The following is a 21,509-nucleotide window of genomic DNA, read 5'->3' as shown; positions in this document are numbered from 1 at the left end:
TATTAGTAATGTGTGGTGAAAAGATTTTAATTTAAAACTAGAAAATGGATTAGTTTATGGGAAGAGTACTTAGTACTTATGAGTTATGTCCACAAATAATAGTACTCGTTTTTTTTAATCTGTTTTGACCCCTTTTTGATAATATAATTCATCAATTTCCTTCAATCTGTCTTTGATGTTACATTTTCTCTTCTATTTTGTCACATTCAATTATTAGTATTACTTTTTATATATATTTTTTTATTTTACATTAAAATTCATGATAAAAATCAATTGATAGTGGATTGAAAAACGCGAGATTAAAAAAAGTGGGAACAACTAAATTATGATAATTTCTCATCTTCTTATAATAAATTTGCAGCAAAGAAAACACATCCCATAAGTTATTTAATCAAGCGGTCATAATTTGGAATATAAAAATATACTCCCCCGTCCAACAATAAGAGTCATATTATGTCATTTCCGTACGTTCCACAAAAAAGAGTCATATTTTGCTATTTCCGTCCATCCCACAATAAGAGTCTTATTTTACTTTTACTATAAATAGTAAGTAAGTCCCTCATTCTATCAACTTATTTCACTCACATTTTATTACACAACTAATATAAATAAATGGGACACACATTCCACTAAACTTATTCAACTCACTTTTATTTATATTTCTTAAAATTCGTGTCCAAATCAAATAAGACTTTTATTGCGGGACGGAAGAAGTATATGTTTATCCTATAAGAATAATACAAAAATGTAAAAATGAGTGAGATTAAAATTTAAAAAATGAAAAGTAAGAAGATGAGACTATGCCCTCCAATAACCAAGATTGTTCCAACTTTTTCTTCCCTCATCTCCATTCTCCACCACCTATAAATAGGCAACTCCACATACAAACCAAAATAGAGCAAACAAGACTTCATACATACATATCTACACAACTCAGTTTCATCTTCAACCTCACCAAACATGTCTGACAAGTGTGGAAGCTGTGACTGCTCTGACAAATCCCAGTGCACGTAAATATTTCCTCTCTTTCCATCATCTTTAACAAGTTTTCACCAAACGATTTATCTAATTTTTCCGCGACGCATTGCAGAAAGCAGGGGTACGCAGCCGATATCACTGAGACCGAGAAAAGGTATGGTTCATGATCAAAAGACAAGAAATTCCATATGTGATATTGAGTTGGAATAACTAGGATCAGTGTAAATATTTATGAGACTGGGATTTCTTCTATATTTTATTGTAAAGTATATATTTAAGTAATTTAGATTATTTGTACGGACTTTTACATAATAATTTACACCAAACTTGCATAAATTTTTTTAAAAAAAAACTAATAGACAAAAGTTAAAAAATAATTTCAGTGTGGGCTTTAGCCCCTCCTCCCTATCACTTGGGTCCGCCCATGACTAGGATTGTCTTTTGTTGTGGTTGCAGCTACGGCATGGTAGTGGATTGCGCTGAGCACGACGGAACGTGCAAGTGCGGCAGCAGCTGCGGCTGCACCGACTGCAAATGCGGCCACTGAGAGCTAGCATGGCCTAATATGGGGATGGGAACACTAGATTTTCTTTAACTTATTATGTAATCCTCTATATCTATAGCAGTAAATAAGTTTGTCTGTGTTCCTTTGTATCCTTAAATCAATTAAATTAAAATATTCTATCTATTTTCTTACTTTGTATCCTTACTTAATCAATTAAATTTAACTATTCTATTTATCTCTTTTTCTTACAACACCAATGGGAATTCAAAATTTGGTGTAAAATTACCTTCGTCCCATTATACAAGTTACATTTGATGTAGGCACGAATTTTTAAAAAAGGTACAAAAAAATTTAAATTGAATAAGTTAGAGGACTATAGTTCCCACTTATAATAAAATTTGAGCGGAATAAATTGTTGGAATATGATGACTACTTACTTTTGTGTTAAAAATGAAATATGACTCTTATTGTTGGAGGACTGAAATAGCAAACTATGACTCTGACGGCGGTAGTACTATCTCAAGATTAGTGATACATTTTTTCTCTATGATTAAAATTTGACAGTTTTTAATTTCTCCTATTTTGTCGTGTACTATATTTTATTCTTCATTAGCTAGGTAGAAGAAAAGAGATAAATATTTCCCTAATTGAATTGAGGAGAAGAAAACTATAGACATCAAGTGCAAAGGCTATTGTACTAGTAAAAGATACTCTCTACGTCCACCAATATAAGGGAAATTTTTACTTGATACAAATTTTAAGAAATGTAGTAGAAATTATTGAAAATATTAGTGAAAATTGGACCATACTTTATACTATATACATTAGTTTTATAATAAAATGTGAGTGAGATAAAGTTAGTAAAATGTGAGGTTCATTACCAAAAGTAGTAAAAAACAAATTGTAAATTTATTAGTGGATTTGATGTGGATCCAAATAATTTAAGACCCATTTCCCAAGAAATTACCCTTTTATGATGCTTGATCTAGATATTTTTGTGAGATTGATTTTCAATTTCTCAATAAAACAAGAGGATAAAAAGAGATCGAACCATAAAAATTGAATCTAAACTAGAAAGGATGGTAGATTAGAAAAGGAAAGCATGTGTATAATGATGTGATGGATGGAGACAACCCTAGGAAACTTTCATTAGCTCTATCACCCCTTGGCTCCACTACTCAATGGATACACTTGGCGGGCCTCGAGAATGGGCGCGAATAGAGTATGGATCAAGTTATATGGAAGATAACCGAACCGGTTAGATCAGTTAGCAAATGTCGTTGCCACTTGATCAATGCAATCTCGCTCTCACTTGTTTCCTACCAAAGTAATTTATAAACTCCCAATTTTGCACTACTTTAACAGTAAAGCGGCAAGTTCGGGGTCGATCCCACAGAGAAGCTAGTGTATCAAGTGTGTGAGTAGTGAACAGAGGGTTGGCTGCTGCCACGCTTTAACTTTGGGAGTTTTTAACTACTGATTTTACTCTAGACATAATTTAACTTACTAACTTGATCAAGGAAATTTTAACTACTAGGTCAAGTGCATTTCTAATAGGAATGAAAATTAACTACTTAGAACAATAAACACGATGATAAAAACGTAAGCGACTTTGATTAAAATTAAACTCAGAACAGTACAGCGTGAAATTTAAACTAAGCTAACACTTCGGAAAATACGAAAGCAAGTAAAACCGAGGAGATCCTTAGCGGGAAACTTAAGAATATGCCGACAGATATCAAGTATTCTGCAGCGCTCCTTCGATCGCCCTTTCTAACTAAGCATTACTTTATCTAAGCTATCTAGAGATTTGAACTAAACTAGAGAGCTAAGCTAAACTAAACTAAAGACGGAAAGTAAAGGATCAGATTCCTTTAATGTGGTGGCGCATCCTCTATTTATAGGCATGACCTCCAGCTGGATAACGATCTTGGCAGGGAATATTCGCTCACGCTGAGTGTGAGCGACTCATCGATTGCTACGTGCTCTCCTTGTAGAATGACTGCGCTTTTCAATAACAGATTCATGACTCAGCTCCGTCCTTGCGTCTCATATATCAGCACGTGTCCCCTTCTAGAACGTTGTCCTTGCTAACAGAATGATGCGCACCATCCAGTTCATTGCCTCGCGTGTCCTTCTTCTAGAAGCCTGTGGTCCCCTCCTTGCCTGCTTGGTTACTCCCCTTGATAAACTCCCCTAATTTCTGGCCTCTTTTCGCCTATTGTACTTGTTTGATCAGTTTGGCCTTGTTGCATTGGTCAAGCGGTATTCCTGCACATTTAACACTTGCTTTGCGCGATAAACCGATCAAGTAGCGTACATTTTACCCTTACACCGATGCATGAAATGAGCCTTATCAAACTGCTCACACTTAAAACATACTTGTCCCCAAGTATAAAGAAAAAGAAAAGAAAAAGATAAGGCAAACCGATGCATGGTTTACTCATTTCAAGAAATTAAAAGAAAACGAAAAAGAAAACAAGACTCGAAATAAAAAAACTCATATTCATATAGATGCATTAGATCGAATAAATTTCCAACAATCGTACCCGAGGTCGAGGTCAATCCATTTGCCAGCAGCTTATGTCTATTCCTTTTTACTTTTACTTGATCAAGGTGTCAACTTGTCAAGATTGCTCAATTTAAAAACTACTGTTGGATTCACTCAGTCACTCATCTCTCACCAGAGATGTTAGGACTGTTCACTCGGTATTGCCACAAATTTAATACCTTGAATCGGATTGCACAAGATAGTTCCTTAAGGTCTTTGTTTCGGGTGTAATGAGGCTTAAGGGTAGTAGTGTATCAAGGTAGGGTCCTAGGGGTTCTAAGTTTAAAAAAATAAATTGTAAAAGGAAAAACACGTGAGTCAAGAAACTAAAGATTTGAACTATTTATTTCGCCACTAGAAATCTTACTTGGTCAAGTGCCGACTTCTAGCCTTGAACTTTTTGCTTATTTTTTCTAACTTCCGACTTATTGGGTCAGGTTACAACTTTTTCTGCCCTCTTTTTCTCAAACTTTTCTCGATAACAATATTTTTTTGACTTGATTTCTAACTTGATCAACCTGATTGACTAACTCGCTCAACCCGACTACCCATTTATTTTTACTTTCTATCGTACTACCCCTTACTTTGAAATGACTCATCTCTCTGATCCCTTTTCCTTACGTATTTATAAAAAGTATATGGATGTGGGTCTCGGTTATCAAAGAAAGGGTAAAAGTGTATGGGCTCAACTTAGCTAACTAGGGGATGCCTTTCTTGACGAGGCGGGTTCGTGGAGCGAAAGAAGAAAAGGCTCAAAGGGTTAAGTCCTAATGCCTTTAGTCCTTACTACTTGTGTAATTTTCATCTAAATATTAAAATTCAGCCTCTCGTAAAAATATTTTTCTTTTGTAAAAGTAGTAGAAAGTGTTCTACTTTGGCTTATAACTCACATAAAGAGGGGCTTCACAGTAAGTTTAAAAATTGAGCATTTCCATCATACTTACGTCGTTCAAACTGATCAAGTTTTTTTGCAATCAAGTTTCTACATGTAAATATACTGATTTCTTTTTCTAACTCTTCCCGAAGTAATCAAATCTTCCACTTATCCGATTTCATGCATATTGCCTATTTATTACTATCTGATATTTTGTATTTTCAAAAATTTTGACATGTATGACTTTTATTTTCTGGAACTAACCCTCCCCCCCACTGCATATGAACTCGTCCTCGAGAGACTGGATGCATTGGAAAAAGGGTTAGGTGCAGGCAACGGCACAACAGAAACCAAGGAAAACTTCTCACACTTAGACCAGACACTAGGCTAAGTGTGCGACAGTGCCAACAATCAAACATGCATATCAAAACAAAAGAACAACAAACAAAACACGTAGGCAAAACATAGCAAAACGAACATGTATAATTTCTCACACTTAGACCCAACACAGGGCTAAGTGTGAGGTGGAGCAGAATATCAGTTATACATACCAAAAACAAATAAAAATAAATTGTTTTGAAACTTGAAATGAGTAGAGATCGGGGGGTTGTACTTAAAGCCTTCTGGGGGTTGACCGGGAGATGCTGAGGGTGGTCGGGAGGATGATGGGCGACGAGACGGAGGAGAGCTTGTAGAGGGAGGTGGTGGTTGGCTGGCAAGGGTCTGTTGGCGGATCACCTCCAAAATCCTAACTTGAGCAACCAGCTGGTCATGTGAGTTCACCACCAGCTGCCTAATCATTTGCTCCATGCGGAGCCTCCATTCATTGTTAGTCCGTGTAGCCTCCTCTGGCTCTGTCGTGGGGACCATCTCCAGCCTTCTCTACTGCCTCTCAGAGCTTGCCAGACGATTGGCCGTCCTCCTATCTTCCTCGCGCCTGGTCTCCTGCTGCTCCGTCTGCCTCTCCTGCCTAGCTTTTACGTAGAAGCGAAGCTTCCCGCCGGGCACTCGTTCAAGTACCTGTATTCTTACAAAGAATTCCAGGTTAAATAATTCGGGGTTAGGGCAACGGCTGGGACGCCCCACGTCCCTGTGGAACGCCAGGGTCCAATTCCTCCTTAAATAGGCTCCAAGCAGGTGGCAGCCGTTGAGGTGGCGGTCAGGGCGAGTGGTAATCTGATTTATCGAGTAAGCCACCAGTAGCCGAGGTGCACCCTCCTCTGCTCCTTCATGCTCCACATAAAGTAGAGCTTGACTAGAGTAATAATCGCCAGTGTATTGGCTTGGCCAAGGAGATTGCAGGCAAGGTAGACCTGGGCAAGGCGGAGGGCCGGATCAGCAATATGAGTTCCTCTGGACTCAGAGGCCTTAAAGTCGGGGGCACGTCCGTTGCACACGGCCTGCCAGACGGCCTGCTGATCAAACTCCGGCTTCTTCTGAGGAAGGCTAATGTCGCGCCCGAACCACTCTCCACTAGTGACCTGGGCCTCTGTATAGAGTCCCATCCTCACAGAAAATTCGTTCAGGCTCATCCTCTGCTCACGCCCGAACACCCGGAAGGAAACGCTCCTGGCCTCCAAGTTTGTGCTTCCGGTAAACCGGAAAGACGTGGAAAATTCTTTGGCCAGGTCCTCGGGCACGAGGGTATCCTCGATCTCCAACAGCCAGTTGAAACCAATCCCAGTAATATACTGGGTGAATCTCTCCTCAACCCGGATAGTCACCAGGGCTGGCTGGTGGAGTTTCTTACAGGCCTTCAGCCTCTTCGTGGGCGTCACCCTCTGGTGGACCTCCTCAGCCCATTTGGGGTCTTCAAATTCCAGCATCCGCTTGAAGAGGTCCGTGGTCAACACCACAGTTTGTCTGGAATAGTCGATAGTGGGGGGTGGTGCAGGCCTTCCTTGTTTCCTACGGGGTGTTTGGGCCCATCGGAGCTCTCTCCCCTCTGTATCACTGCCCTATTCTCCTTCTTGTGGAGGGGCATGTTGGTCTGCATCAGAAATCTCAACGCCCCGGGGTGCGGGGCGCATCCTTTTTGGAGAAGGCAAAACAGTCTCCTTCCCTTTCCTCTTCCTTTCAGCCCTCTGACGGCTGTCCTCAACTGCCTCCGCCTCTCCCGCTTTTTGGTTTATCGCCCCCAATGGCTCCTTGGTTTTCCGGCTCCCCCTGCTCATCCAAAAGTCTCCGCACTACACGGGGCCTCTCCACCTGCTCCTCCTCCGTCCTCTGCATGCTGGCCACCCTGGCCTCCACCTCCTCCATCAGCGTGTTGATTTCTCTTCTGCGCGTCCGGCGGCGTAGCGGCTTCTCATCCATCTCCGGGACCGACTCATCCTCTACCTGAGGAATGAAAGTCCATTATGCCCCCCTTTGTTGTAGTATTTCGCTAGGGGGAGACAGAAAGTTCTCCGTAGAGTCGTCTTCAATGTTCACAACCTCGATCGGTTGTGTCGGCCCTAGGAGAATAGGGGAGTTGGAGCCTCCGCCACTTGGTGGTGTCGGAGTGTTGGGGGCTGCGGCACGAATTCTGTTTCGGTGGCTGGAGTGGCAGCCGGTTGCGCCCCTTCTTTCTCAGAATCGCCCCCACGGCACTACACCAGGGGGACGGCAGGTGTAGGTTCAGGGGTGCGAAGGGGGATTGTGTATGGGAGGTAGATGGGGGGTGTCAGGGAGGATTTTCTGAGGTGGAACTTGTGGCTTTGTCCTATGACAGGTATATACCAAGTCGGGCTTTTACGGTGGCGTAAACCGTCGCGATATCCATCTCGGAGGGTATACTCCGGAGGATTCTGGTTAGGCGCCGTAGGGCCTCTTCATCCACCTCGGGAGGAGGAGCGGCAGCGGTGGAGGATTAGGGTTTTCTATTTGGGGTTGAGAGGAAGTTTCCCGGTCACCATTGTCGGCGCCGGAACTGGAGGAGGAGGATGAAGTCGGGATTTGTTCAAGTAACATTGTCACTGGTAATGACGGTAGGTCTTGGTGAAGAGGATGATAACTTGGGCAAAGGTTTTGATCTTGGGAGAATTTAGATGAGAGCAAAAGGAATGTACTGTGGCGGCTTGGGTGAAAGTGGTATACGGATCTGAAATCTTGCTTTTATAATAATATCGCGGCTGTTAGGATTCTCGACTGTTGAGATCCCTGCGGCTGTTCAGATCCTTGTGACTCTTCACACACGCTTTTCAAGAACGGAATGGAACTCAAGCTAAGGCTTTAAACGAACGAGGTGGGCTTTCGAACTAAAGTATTTTCAAGAGCTTTCGATTTAATATATTGGTTTGAGCATAATTTTATGTGACGAAATCCTTTTAACTGGGATTGCAAGTTTTATTAATTTTTTGATGATGATGTGATTTATGTGCTTAAAGTGAGATGATTTAAGTGAAAGCGATGTTATGTGATATATGTTTTGATTTATCGAGTGATTTGTGATTTGCTCGACTTGTTGATGTGATGTGAGATGATGCTCGACCTTGATAGAGAAAAATGATTTATGCTTCAAATACGTTTTTGAGGAAAATAAGGTTTGCAAAGGGAATGTCATGCCATGCTTTTGTTTGAGAAATGCCTATCTGTTTGTTTAGCAAGGGAGTTGTCCCTACTAGACCTATTGAAATCGAATTCGGGTCTGACTAGGAAGTGAGTTCCTTCTCAGGCTAGTGTACACCACGTAGATCGTGCGCTATCTCTTCGAGTTGGCCGGTCTAGTGACTCTGAATGTGGCCGCATTCCTTGTCATGTATGTTGAGATTGTTGAGATGATGTTGTTGAGGTTGTTGAGATGATGATGTTGATGATTGCTTAGTGGGGAGTGAGTCCCTACTATGAGTTTAATCGAATTCGGGTCCTAGCAAGGGTGCGTCCCTACTCGGACTAGTGTACACGATGAGGACCGTGAGTCATCCAACGGGTTGGCCGGTTTTCGTGCTCGTGGAAAGTGGCCCCCCTTACATGGCACCCTAAAGAACAGATATGGCAGTTTCTTAAGTAAATCAAGGGGAAATGATTGTGTTTTGAAATGATGAGGAAATGATTTGAGGATGAGTAGAAAATTTGTGTTGGAAATATTTTAGTGCTTCTCGGCATTTTAAAGTGAAACCCGAGATTCACGCGATGGTGGCATGACATAACTGTTTTTATAAAATTGTTTTGGCATTTGTTCACTGAGTACATCAAGTACTCAGCCCTGCATGTGTTTTCCCTATGTGCAGGTTGAGCGGTGACGAGGGCGCTGGGTGTTGAGCATAAAAGTGAAGAATGTCTATCAAATGTCTAGAATATGTTGTGTCTTCATACGTGACATTATTCTACTCTCGAAATGCTTCCGCTGAATGTTGTTTCTTTTGAGTTTATGTATTGATGAGATATAATCCCTTTGAGTTCTTAATTGTTGAGATACTCTGATTTTATTCGAGCTATTCCCATTTATTTCGAGCTATGGTCGATTTGTGTTGTTTTCCCCTTTCTTCCCCGTTTCTTTAATCCTCCCCTAGTCGCGACCAACTGTGTTTTCTATCCTTAGAAAATGCGGGCGTGACAAAGTGGTATCAGAGCAATTTTTCTTTCCGCTCTGGACCCGAGAGTTTTTTTCAGTCTTAGTCTAGACTTGTTTCGCTAGACTAAAATAATAAATAAAATAAAAGAAGATAAAATAATAATTGTGTATTGAAGGCTCAACATCCCGTTTCGCCACGCTCAACCAAGAAAGATGTAATATATTTTTATGTGAAAGTTTTTATGAGAAAGTTTCGGAGAAATGACGACGAGAAAATTTTTGATAAAGAAAGAGGAGAAAATTTTTATAAGAAGGAGGAAGTAGAATCTTTCTGTGAGGGATTGATTTTGAGTTGAGAATAGTATTTGCTGATGTTTGAGAAAAGAACGAGTTCTGATGAGGGACGATAGGTTGTTTGTTTTTACATGAAAAATGAAAGTTGATGTTCAAGTATGTTTTGAGTTTTGAGTGAAAACTTGTACTTCAAAGTTGAAAGTGAGATGTTGAATTTTTTTTGAGAAAAGTGTGAGTTTTGAAGAAAATGTTTGTTTCAAACATATATGTGAAGTGCATGACTGTTTTGTTTAAAATGCAAATGTGTTATGAGGTTATACTTGATTATGTTGAAGTATGAATGGTGTGAAATACGATGGATGTTGAGATATGAGATGATAAAATATGTTGTGAAATTAGAGTGCCTAAGATGTGGGCCTAGTTGACCGCGCGAACCGTAGTTTTAAGTTGAGATAATCTATCACTTGCCCGAGTGACGAAAACGAACGAAAATCTGAAAGTGTGGGGCGAATCCCTAATGTGTCAAGGCACGACGAGGCAAGGAGGGCGAGAGTGCTAATGGAGGTCGGTGGACCATAGAATTTTTCCTATTTCTTAGAATTGCGTGAAATGTTGGAGCAAGCTTGATGTGTGAACTATTTTACTATTTCCTACGTTTTCCCTGAACGGCAAGAATAAAAAGAATACGAGGAAGATTTCAAGAAGTGGAAGATAGCAAAGACGAAATGAAGTTCAAACGCAAAAGAGTGTGCAAGGCAAGGAGGGATGATGCGAAGTGCGCGATTTAATTTAATATAGCCTAATCTCGCGTAATTTATTAAAAGTGGCAGCGATGTAACTTTCAACTACAATGTTAATTAACGACATGGGGAAGCTGCTTGGAAGACAAGATGATGGAAAAATTCCATATTCGAAGGATGTAAGCAAATTTCGGGACGAAATTTTTGTTAAGATGGGTAGATTGTAACACCCCGACTTTTCTACCTTTTTATTGTGTCCTTGAAAGGCCCGTCGTTTGTGCATCTGAAAATTTTTTGGCCTTTATTTCTTTTGTCGAGAGATGGATTTTAAAATTTTGGGCCAAAACCAATTCTTTATTTCTCAACAGCCCAATCACTATTTGAACGCCACTTTTCACTCACCCAATTTCTGTTCCACAAAATCCGGTTTCTAGCTCCCATGATTCCATGATATCGGCTATCCACATATACATATCAGCCCACAACTCCACGATTTCGTCGGATTCAACCAATTTCGCAATTATCACTACCATTCACAATTTGGAGAGAAACCGAGAAAGAATTATAGAGAACAAAGGTTTGAATGTAAGTTTAGAGAGGTCAGTAAGCTTGGAGTAGAAAGAATCCCCAATATCATCTCACAAATTTCCTAGCAGCTGCGACGGAATAAGCATAACGATGAGGCGACAGAAATTGAGACGGAAAATATGGAGAGCAACAGCGGATTCCGGCGACGGCGCTAGGCGGAGAGCAGAGTGAGTTGGATTCGGTGATACTTAGATTTCGGGCAGCAGGGACTGACTGCGACGATGAGGGAATTACTGCTGGAACGCGATGGAGTCTCGCGGCGGCATGATTTCGGATGGAGCAAGGCAGCGATAGAACGGGATCCACTCCGGGCTGAACCGATGTGGAGCTGCGACGGAGGAAGGGTGAATCAGCGAGCAGCAGCAGCAGCTCCTGCTGCGTCGCGGCATTGGCAGCGGTGATGTTGTGTTTTGCCGGCGACAATCAACGAAAGAGAGAGAAAAGAGGAGACGGTAGCTGATGCCACTACACGGGCAGCAGACAGCAGCGGCATCACGAAGGAGTGATAACAGCGGTGGCTCGGCGTGAGATCGAGGGGGAGGAATTTGGGGCTGCACGTGAAGAAGAAGAAGAGGGATTTTAGAGAGTGAAATTGAATTTAGAGAAGGAGGAGTTCAGAGATTTCAGTTTGGATTTTTCTCCTGATTTTGATTTGAGAGAGGAAGGAGACGATAGAGGGAATAATGAGAAGAGATTTGGGGGTTTCAACCCATTTCCTTTTTGAACTTCACGTGGGCAAGTAAGAAAGAAGTTGGGCCCTTTTTATTTAAATTTTTTTTGGGCCTAATGAATTAATTAAAATATTTGGGTTTATTGTTTTGACAAGGAGTTGGAATTATTTTGGGGTTGAGTCAAATTAATTGAATGGAAGATTGGGCCGGACTACTTTAAATTAATGGATGACTTCACACACGCTTTTCGAGAACGGAATGGAACTCAATTGTAACACCCCGACTTTTTCTACCCTTTTATTGTGTTCTTGAAAGGACCGTCGTTTGTGCACTTAAAAATTTTTCGACCTTGTTTCTTTTGTCGAGAGAAGAATTTTACATTTTGGGCTTAAACCATTATCCTTTCCTAACCCAATTTTCTTTATTACTTAAAGAGGAAACTTTATTTTAAGCCCAAATCATCTTTTTATTTCTCTTCATGAGCCCACTTTAAATCTGCAGCCCAATCACTATTGAATGCCACTTTTCACTCGTCAACTATTATGTTCCACAAAATCCGAAACAAATCGGTTTCTATCTCCCCCCATGATCTCATGAAATCGGTTTATACCTATACATATCTCTCCATGACTCCACATTTTATCAGATCAATCGATTCCAGAAAAAAAATCAGAGAGCTAGAAATTAGAGAAAGAGATGGCAGGCGCTGTGTTTTGAGAGAGATTGGATGGAGAAAGAAGAGATGACGACGGAGTGGTCCACGGGCTCGGCGACGGCGGATAACAGCCGGTGAATACGGAGCCGAAGGCTGTCCGGTTCGGCAACAGCTGCCGCGACTCACGGCGGCGCTGCGATGTGAGAGAACAGAGAGGGAGCGCGGTTTCAACACAAGCTACACACACTCATTCCATTGAATTCCAAATTTGAGAGAGAGAGATCCGAGAAGTTTTCAAGTATCAATTGAGAAGGCAAACGACGACGAGCCGGCTGGGAGAGCAGCGACAACAGCGGCTGCTCGGCAGCGACGACGCTGACGGGCAGAAGCAACAACGTAACTGGATGACTCCGGACTAGTGCCGACGGTGGAGTTGTGACAGAAGCGACGACTGCGCGGTCAAAAGCCGAGAATTAGAATCGAGTTAGCGGCGGTGGTGCTGGGTTTTGCCGGCGACAACCAGCGAAGGAGAAGTGAGATTGGAGTCAGCAGTGGTAGACAGTGACAGATTGTGCTGCCGCAGCAAGCAACGGAGACAGAGGAGAGACCGAGAGGGGAAAACGGAGAGATATAGAAGAGTGAGCAGAGAGAGAGAGAGAGAAGATAGGCGGAGGTAGAGCTGAGCATGTCGAGCTCATCGCCGATGAATTTGACGGAGGCAGACCGTGGACGAAGATGAGTCGGTGAGAGTAGGAGGCGGCGCTGCAGCTGGAAAGGAGAAAAAGAAGAAGAAATTTGGGGACTTCAGATCCTATTTGGGATTTCACGTAAGGTGAGAAAGAGAGAAAGCTTGGGCTTTTGTTTTATTTAATGTTTGGGCCAAAGGTTTTATTTTAATGTTTTGGGCCACTTTTTTTTATAATTAAGGAGATGGCTGGAGTACATTAAATCAATGGACATTTTTTTACGCACGCTTTTCGAGGACGAAATGAAACACAAGTTAAAACCTTAAGCAAACGAGGTGGGCTTTCTTTTTAAATAAGGGCAATGCCCAAAGTATATTTTTATGTGAAAATGATATGAATATTTGTCATGCCGTGTTTTGTTTTATTCTATGGAACCTATCTGATGTGGCTTTTTGCCATCAATGGATAATCGAATTCGGGTCTGTCTAGGGAGTAAGTCCCTATTCAGGCTAGTGTACACCCATGGAGATCGTGAGCCGTCTTTCGGGTCGGCCGGTCTAGTGACTTGGGATGTGGCCACATTCCTTGTCATCAATGTATCAGATATGGGAGATAGCTATGGGAAAATGGTTGATCAACCGAATTTTACAATGGAAATGTTTTTAGTGTCTTGGGCGATTTCTAAAGTTAAAACCCCAAGGTCACTCAATGGTGGCATGATAAATACTTTTATAAAATATTTTCGGCATGAGTCCACTGAGTGCATCAAGTACTCAGCCCTGCATTTTCTTTTTAAAAATGTGCAGGTTGAGCTGTGACGAGCGCGGTGGGTGTTGAGCAGAGCTGGTGAAGATTTGTGTTTGCTTTTAAATGTTCCGAATATATTGTGTCTTCATACATAATATTATTCTTCTCTCGAAATGCTTCCGCTAAATATTGTTTCTTTTGAGTTGTTGATTGTTGAGATACTCTGATTTTATTCGAGCTATTCCCATTTGTTTCGGGCAATGGTTGAGTTGTGTTGTTTTCCCCTTTCTTCCCCGCTTCTTCAATCCTCCCCTAGTCGCGATCAATCGTGTTTCCTATCCTTGGAAAATGCGGGCGTGACAAAGTGGTATCAGAGCAATTTTTCTTTCCGCTCTGGACTCGAGAGTCTTTTTCAGTCTTAGTCTAGACTTGTTTCGCTAGACTAAAATAATAGTGATAATAATAATAATGATAATAATAATTATGCATTGAAGGCTCAACATCCCGCTTCGCCACGCTCAATCAAGAAAGAGGTAATTTATTTTATGAAAATTTTTATTAGAAAGTTTTCTGGAAATGAGATTAGAAGAGCTATGGTTATGAAAACAAAGTATGTTTTACAATGGGATAGAGGAGCTATGGTATATATATGTGGGTGTGTGTTTTGCGAGAAGATGAAAATCTATGGTGATAGAAAGATGTATGTTATGCAATGGGGTGATTTATCTTTTATGAAAAAAAAAGATCAATGGAAATACTGTGTTTATGAATTATTCAAAAATTTTTGAGTTTCGAGAAAAATAGTTTTAACTTTTTCGTTTGGAAAATTGAGCTATGGAAGTATGATGATATTTATGCTCTGAGGTGCAAAGTATGATGCGTTATTCTATGGAGTGTTTTATACGATGGATGAAAGTTTATGCGAAAGTATATTTTAGTTTTGAGTCAAAACTTTTACTTTAAAAGTGAGATGTGGAAATTTTAGGAAAGTGTGAAAGAGTTTGAAGAAAGCTTTTGTGTCAAAATTTTATGAATGCAAATGTGAGGTGCGAAAGTGTTTAGCTATGAGATGTGAAAATGTGGTGTGTTTATCTTGTGGTATGAATGACGTTAATTGTGGTAGATGTTGAGATGAGAGATGATGAAGTATGTGGCGAACATAGAGTGCTTATGTTGTAGGCTAGATTGAATACGCGCGCACCGTATTTTTAAGTTGAAATAATCTATCACTTTCCCGAGTGACACAAACGAACGAGAATCTGAAAGTTTGGGGTGAACCCCTAATTTGTCAAGGCACGACGAGGCAAGGAAATCGAGAGTGCAAATGGAGGCCGATGGACCATGAAACTTTTTCTTGGAATTGCGTGAAACGTTGGAGCAAGCTTGATGTGTGAACTATTTTTACTTTCCTATGTTTTCCCTGAACGACAAGAACAAAAAGAATACGAGGAAGATTTCAAGAAGTGGAAGATAGCGAAGACGAAATGAAGTTCAAACGCAAAGGAGGGTGCAAGACAAGAAGGGATGATGCAGAGTGCGCGATTTAATTTAATATAGTCTAATCTCGTGTAATTTATTAAAAGTGGCAATACGATGGAGATAACCTTCGTAGCAGGCAGAGAAGCACGCGGATTATTACAATGTTTTGCTAGAATGACGTTTACGACATGCCAGAAGTATTACGTTTATACGACTTTTAACTACAATGTTAATTAAACGACATGAGGAAGCGCCCGACTTTTCCCTATTCCTTTAAGTTGTTTTTGGATTACTGTCGAATTTTTTTTACCAAATATCGTTCCGTTTTATTTTGAGAGCCTATGGAATTTTTTTTTTTTAAGAAGCCGAAATATTAAATAATTGTCATATTCTTCATGCAGTCAAATTTAAGTCAAATAAATATCTCCCAATCCCATTACTATACGGATGTCTCCATATCTCCTTCATTCCTTAAAAATCTCCAACGAAATACTCTTTGTTAACTCTATTTATACTTTTCCTCCCACAATCTCAGCAACCTACCGTTCCTGCAGTTTTCTTCCCTTCCAACCAAGGTAATTTCTGTTCAATCACAGAATAGGAACCTCCATATTTTGATTCCATAACATAAATTCTTGAAATCACAGTTGAGAAGGAATAGTTCGAGTAAGAGAGCCGAGAGTCCCCAAATTGTTTTCCTGCAACTCTTTGCAACAAAGGTATACACTTCTTCCACCCCATTCTTATTCCATTCTTGTGCATCTCATGAAATCTGAAATAAATCTCTAATCGAGTAAATCGAAGCAACCGAATTAAGAACCGGACATAACTAAATCAAGAACGAACCTTTAATTGGAAAACGTGGCTGTTTCGGGGTGGAATCGTGGCTGCCGGGGCAGGTGCGGTCTCAGCAGACAACAACGGGGCGGCAACAGCGGTGCGAACCGCAACGACGGCAGGGGCTCTCCACCCTATTGACTGACGGTGGGCGACCTCGAAGCAGCGACGTAATTCGTGTATGCTTGAATTAAAATTGGGAGAGAGATGAAACAGAGAGAAAGAAGGCAGTAGGCGTAAATTTCTGGGAATTAGAGTTTTTGCAATCCTTCTATTTTATAATTTTTGAAATAGCATGTGAAGGGGGAGTATACGTAGAGTGTGAGCATACAATTCCTTTTCTTCCTTTTTGGGGCAGCATCTTACTTTGAATTGGGTTTTTTAAATAATTGCTTATGGATTGGAATGGGGTATACAGTACGTGTATTTCTTTAATTGGTTTTACTTCTTTAATGGGTTTATCAATTTAATATTGTGAATCTTGGATTTAAAATGGAAGTGAGGGAATATATATGCAGTACGTGTAAATAAATGGGAGTACATTATTTCTTTCTTTTGGGCCTCTTAATTTATTTGGTTGGGCTTTTGTTTTAGATTTGGGCCTCATAAGTTAAATGGGAGGATGTATTAAATCTATGAGATCCATTTAAATCTTTGGGCTTTAATTTGTAATTGAAGGTATAAGGTGGAGAAAATAATTAAGACATGAGCTTTTAATTAAATCTTTGGGCTAATAACTAATTAAATCTTTGAGTAAAAATTTAATTAATTCCGGAATAGTTCAACGAATGAATAATTATATCCTAAGTCCGAAATAAATATAGTTGGAGGGAAAGTGGTTGCGTTAATTTAATTACTTTTATTAATTTTGGGGATTTTAATTCGATATCAAGAGGAAAATTACGAGGAGCCATCGGAGCGATTATTGGCGTAAACGGCCGAATAAGCGAAAAATTGAGAGAACAAGATAAAAGACTTCAAGTAGAGTGCATGCATTTTATTGATTTAATTGGAAAGTATGTTGATATATGTATTATATAAATTGTTAAAGGTGAATCATCGCAAGGGAATCGTGATCGCAAGGGAAAGAACGTAATTTCAAATTAAGCACTCGAGGTGGGCTTTCTTTTTAAATAAGGGCAATGCCCAAAGTATATTTTTATGTGAAAATGATATGAATATTTGTCATGCCGTGTTTTGTTTTATTCTATGGAACCTATCTGATGTGGCTTTTGCCATCAATGGATAATCGAATTCGGGTCTGTCTAGGGAGTGAGTCCCTATTCAGGCTAGTGTACACCTATGGAGATCGTGAGCCGTCTTTTGGGTCGGCCGGTCTAGTGACTTGGAATGTGGCCACATTCCTTGTCATCAATGGATCAGATATGGTAGACATCTATGGGAAAATGACTGATCAGTCGAATTTTACAATGGAAATGATTTTAGTGTCTCGAGCATTTTCAAAGTTAAACCCGAGGTCACTCAATGGTGGCGTGATAAATACTTTTTATAAAATGATTTCGGCATGAGTCCACTGAGTGCATCAAGTACTCAGCCCTGCTTTTCTTTTAAAAATTGCAGGTTGAGCGTGACGGGTGCGGTGGGTGTTGAGCAAGACCGTTGAAGAAATTAAGTGTTTAGAATGTGTCATGTCTTCACACGTGGCATATTCCTTCTCTCAAATGCTTCCGCTAAGTAGTTTTCATTCTTTTGAGCTCTTGTATCGTTAAATATTGTTTCTTTTGAGTTGTTGATCGTTGAGACACTCTGATTTTATTCGAGCTATTCCCATTTGTTTCGGGCTATGGTCGATTTGTGTTGTTTTCCCGTTTCTTCCCCGCTTCTTTAATCCTCCCCTAGTCGCGATCAACCGTGTTTTCTATCCTTAGAAAATGCGGGCATGACAAAGTGGTATCAGAGCAATTTTTCTTTCCGCTCTGGACCTGAGAGTCTTTTTCAGTCTTAGTCTAGACTTGTTCGCTAGACTAAAATAATAAATGAAATAAAATAAAAGAAGATAAAATAATAATTGTGTATTGAAGGCTCAACATCCCGCTTCGCCACTCTCAATCAAGAAAGAGGTAATTTATTTTTATGAAATTTTTTTTATGAGAAAGTTTTCATGAAAGGAGATGAGAAGCTATGGTTAGGAAAACAAAGTATGATTTACAATGGGATAGAAGAGAAAACAAAGAATGTTTTACAATGGGATAGAAGAGCTATGGTTATGAAAACAAAGTATGTTTTACAATGGGATAGAGGAGTTATGATTATAAAAAAATATATATATGTGTTTTGTGAGAAGATGAAAATCTATGGTGATAAAAAGATGTATGTCTGACAATGGGATGACTTGTTTATATGAAAAGATTTGATCAATAGAAAATGTTGTGTTTATGAATTGTTCGCAAATTTTTGAGTTTCGAGAAAAATAGTTATAGCTTTTTAGTTTGGAAAATGGAGCTATGGAAGTGTGATGATATTTATGTTATGAGGTGCAAAGTATGATGTGTTATTCTATGGAATGTTTTATACGATGGATGAAAGTTGATGCGAAAGTATATTTTAGTTTTGAGTCAAAACTTTTACTTTAAAAGTGAGATGTGGAAATTTTAGGAAAGTGTGAAAGAGTTTGAAAAAAGCTTTTGTGTCAAAATTTTATGAATGCAAATGTGAGGTGCGAAAGTGTTTAGCTATGAGATGTGAAAATGTTGTGTGTTTATCTTGTGGTATGAATTACGTTAATTGTGGTAGATGTTGAGATGAGAGATGATGAAGTATGTGGCGAACATAGAGTGCTTATGTTGTAGGCTAGATTGAATACACGCGAACCGTAGTTTTAAGTTGAGATAATCTATCACTTTCCCGAGTGACAAAAATGAACGAGAATCTGAAAGTGTGGGGCGAATCCCTTATTTATCAAAAATACGAGGCAAGGAAAATCGAAGAATGAGAAGAGAAGTCAGTATTATGATGTATGAAAAGATATGAAAGTGGTGAAGTTGGAATATGAACAATCATACTAACTCGTGTGCCTATGAAACAGAATGCCACCGAGACGTGGACGTGGAGATGGACGTGGACGTGGACGTGGTCCACGAGTAGGGCGCAATGGGGAGGAACGGTCCGAGGAGAGTGTTGGAAATCAACCCCCACCACCACCACCACCCCCACCTCCACCTCAAGAAAAAGGATACATCAAGACATTTTTGAAGCAAAACCCCCCACAGTTTGATGGACTTGGAGAGCCACCAAAGGCAGAGGCCTGGATACGCGCCCTCGAGCGTATATTCGAGTTTATGGAGTGCACAGATAGGGAACGTCTCGCTTGTGTGACTTTTCAATTAACTGGACCTGCCGATTTTTGGTGGGATACTAAGCGAAGAACAATGAACCCCGCACGCCGTGAGGCCCTGACATGGAATGAATTCAAAGAGGAGGTGTACAACAAGTACATTCCCATGAGCTATAGACGGGCAAAGATAGTTGAGTTCCACACCCTAAAACAAGGAAGCATGACGGTGACGGAGTACGACCGTGCTCTTTGAGAAATGCCTATCTGTTTGTTTAGCAAGGGAGTTGTCCCTACTAGACCTATTGAAATCGAATTCGGGTCTGACTAGGAAGTGAGTTCCTTCTCAGGCTAGTGTACACCACGTAGATCGTGCGCTATCTCTTCGAGTTGGCCGGTCTAGTGACTCTGAATGTGGCCGCATTCCTTGTCATGTATGTTGAGATTGTTGAGATGATGTTGTTGAGGTTGTTGAGATGATGATGTTGATGATTGCTTAGTGGGGAGTGAGTCCCTACTATGAGTTTAATCGAATTCGGGTCCTAGCAAGGGTGCGTCCCTACTCGGACTAGTGTACACGATGAGGACCGTGAGTCATCGAACGGGTTGGCCGGTTTTCGTGCTCGTGGAAAGTGGCCCCCCTTACACGGCACCCTAAAGAACAGATATGGCAGTTTCTTAAGTAAATCAAGGGGAAATGATTGTGTTTTGAAATGATGAGGAAATGATTTGAGGATGAGTAGAAAATTTGTGTTGGAAATATTTTAGTGCTTCTCGGCATTTTAAAGTGAAACCCGAGATTCACGCGATGGTGGCATGACATAACTGTTTTTATAAAATTGTTTTGGCATTTGTTCACTGAGTACATCAAGTACTCAGCCCTGCATGTGTTTTCCCTATGTGCAGGTTGAGCGGTGACGAGGGCGCTGGGTGTTGAGCATAAAAGTGAAGAATGTCTATCAAATGTCTAGAATATGTTGTGTCTTCATACGTGACATTATTCTACTCTCGAAATGCTTCCGCTGAATGTTGTTTCTTTTGAGTTTATGTATTGATGAGATATAATCCCTTTGAGTTCTTAATTGTTGAGATACTCTGATTTTATTCGAGCTATTCCCATTTATTTCGAGCTATGGTCGATTTGTGTTGTTTTCCCCTTTCTTCCCCGTTTCTTTAATCCTCCCCTAGTCGCGACCAACTGTGTTTTCTATCCTTAGAAAATGCGGGCGTGACAAAGTGGTATCAGAGCAATTTTTCTTTCCGCTTTGGACCCGAGAGTCTTTTTTTGTCTTAGTCTAGACTTGTTTCGCTAAACTAAAATAATAATGATAATAATTATGTATTGAAGGCTCAACATCCCACTTCGCCACGCTCAATCAAGAAAGAGGTAATTTATTTTATGAAAAATATTTATGAGAAAGTTTTCAGAAGCTATGGTTATGAAAAAAAAAGAGTATGTTTTACAATGGGATAGAAGAGCTATGGTTATGAAAAAAAGAGAGTATGTTTTACAATGGGATAGAAGAACTATGGTTATAAAAACAAAGTATGTTTTACAATGGGATAGAAGAGCTATGGTTATTAAAACAAAGTATGTTTTACAATGGGATAGATGAGCTGTGGTTATGAAAACAAATTATGTTTACAATGGGATAGAGGAGCTATGGTTATAAAAAATATATGTGTGTGTTTCGCGATATGTTATGCAATGGGGTGACTTGTCTTTTATGAAAAGATTTGATCAATGGAAAATGTTGTGTTTATAAATTGTTCGAAAATTTTTGAGTTTCGAGAAAATTAGTTTTAACTTTTTCGTTTGGAAAATTGAGCTATGGAAGTGTGGTGATATTTATGTTATGAGGTGCAAAATATGATGCGTTATTCTATGGAGTGTTTTATACGAGGGATGAAAGTTGATGCGAAAGTATGTTTTAGTTTTGAGTCAAAACTTTTACTTTAAAATTGAAAGTAAGATTGGAAATTTTTGAGGAAAAGGGCGAGAGTTTGAAGAAAGCTTTTGTGTCAAAATTTTATGAATGTAAATGTGAAGTGCGAAAGTGTTTTGCTATCGGATGTGAAAATGTTGTGTGTTTATCTTGTAGTATGAATGACGTTAA

The 21,509-nt window shown here is 40.0% G+C and overlaps 1 protein-coding gene and 1 long non-coding RNA gene across 2 annotated transcripts; both read left to right on the top strand.

Annotated features, from left to right (window-relative positions):
- The first annotated feature begins 852 nt into the window (after positions 1-852).
- On the top strand, positions 853-1,570 carry LOC121769752 (metallothionein-like protein type 3). Its single transcript, XM_042166505.1, has 3 exons — positions 853-1,010; positions 1,091-1,132; positions 1,435-1,570. Exons 1-3 carry the CDS (start codon positions 961-963, stop codon positions 1,523-1,525), a joined length of 183 nt encoding a protein of 60 aa, XP_042022439.1. The 5' UTR covers positions 853-960; the 3' UTR covers positions 1,526-1,570.
- A 13,435-nt stretch (positions 1,571-15,005) lies between these two features.
- Positions 15,006-15,987, top strand: LOC121771208. Its single transcript, XR_006043961.1, has 2 exons — positions 15,006-15,838; positions 15,911-15,987. It is a non-coding gene; the product is annotated as an uncharacterized LOC121771208 (long non-coding RNA).
- Positions 15,988-21,509: the final 5,522 nt, after the last annotated feature.

This window comes from Salvia splendens, chromosome 16 (genome assembly GCF_004379255.2).
Source record: "Salvia splendens isolate huo1 chromosome 16, SspV2, whole genome shotgun sequence".
NCBI classification, from domain to species: domain Eukaryota; kingdom Viridiplantae; phylum Streptophyta; class Magnoliopsida; order Lamiales; family Lamiaceae; genus Salvia; species Salvia splendens.
Note: the sequence above shows the minus strand (reverse complement) of the source record. Positions and strands in the feature narration are given on the sequence as shown.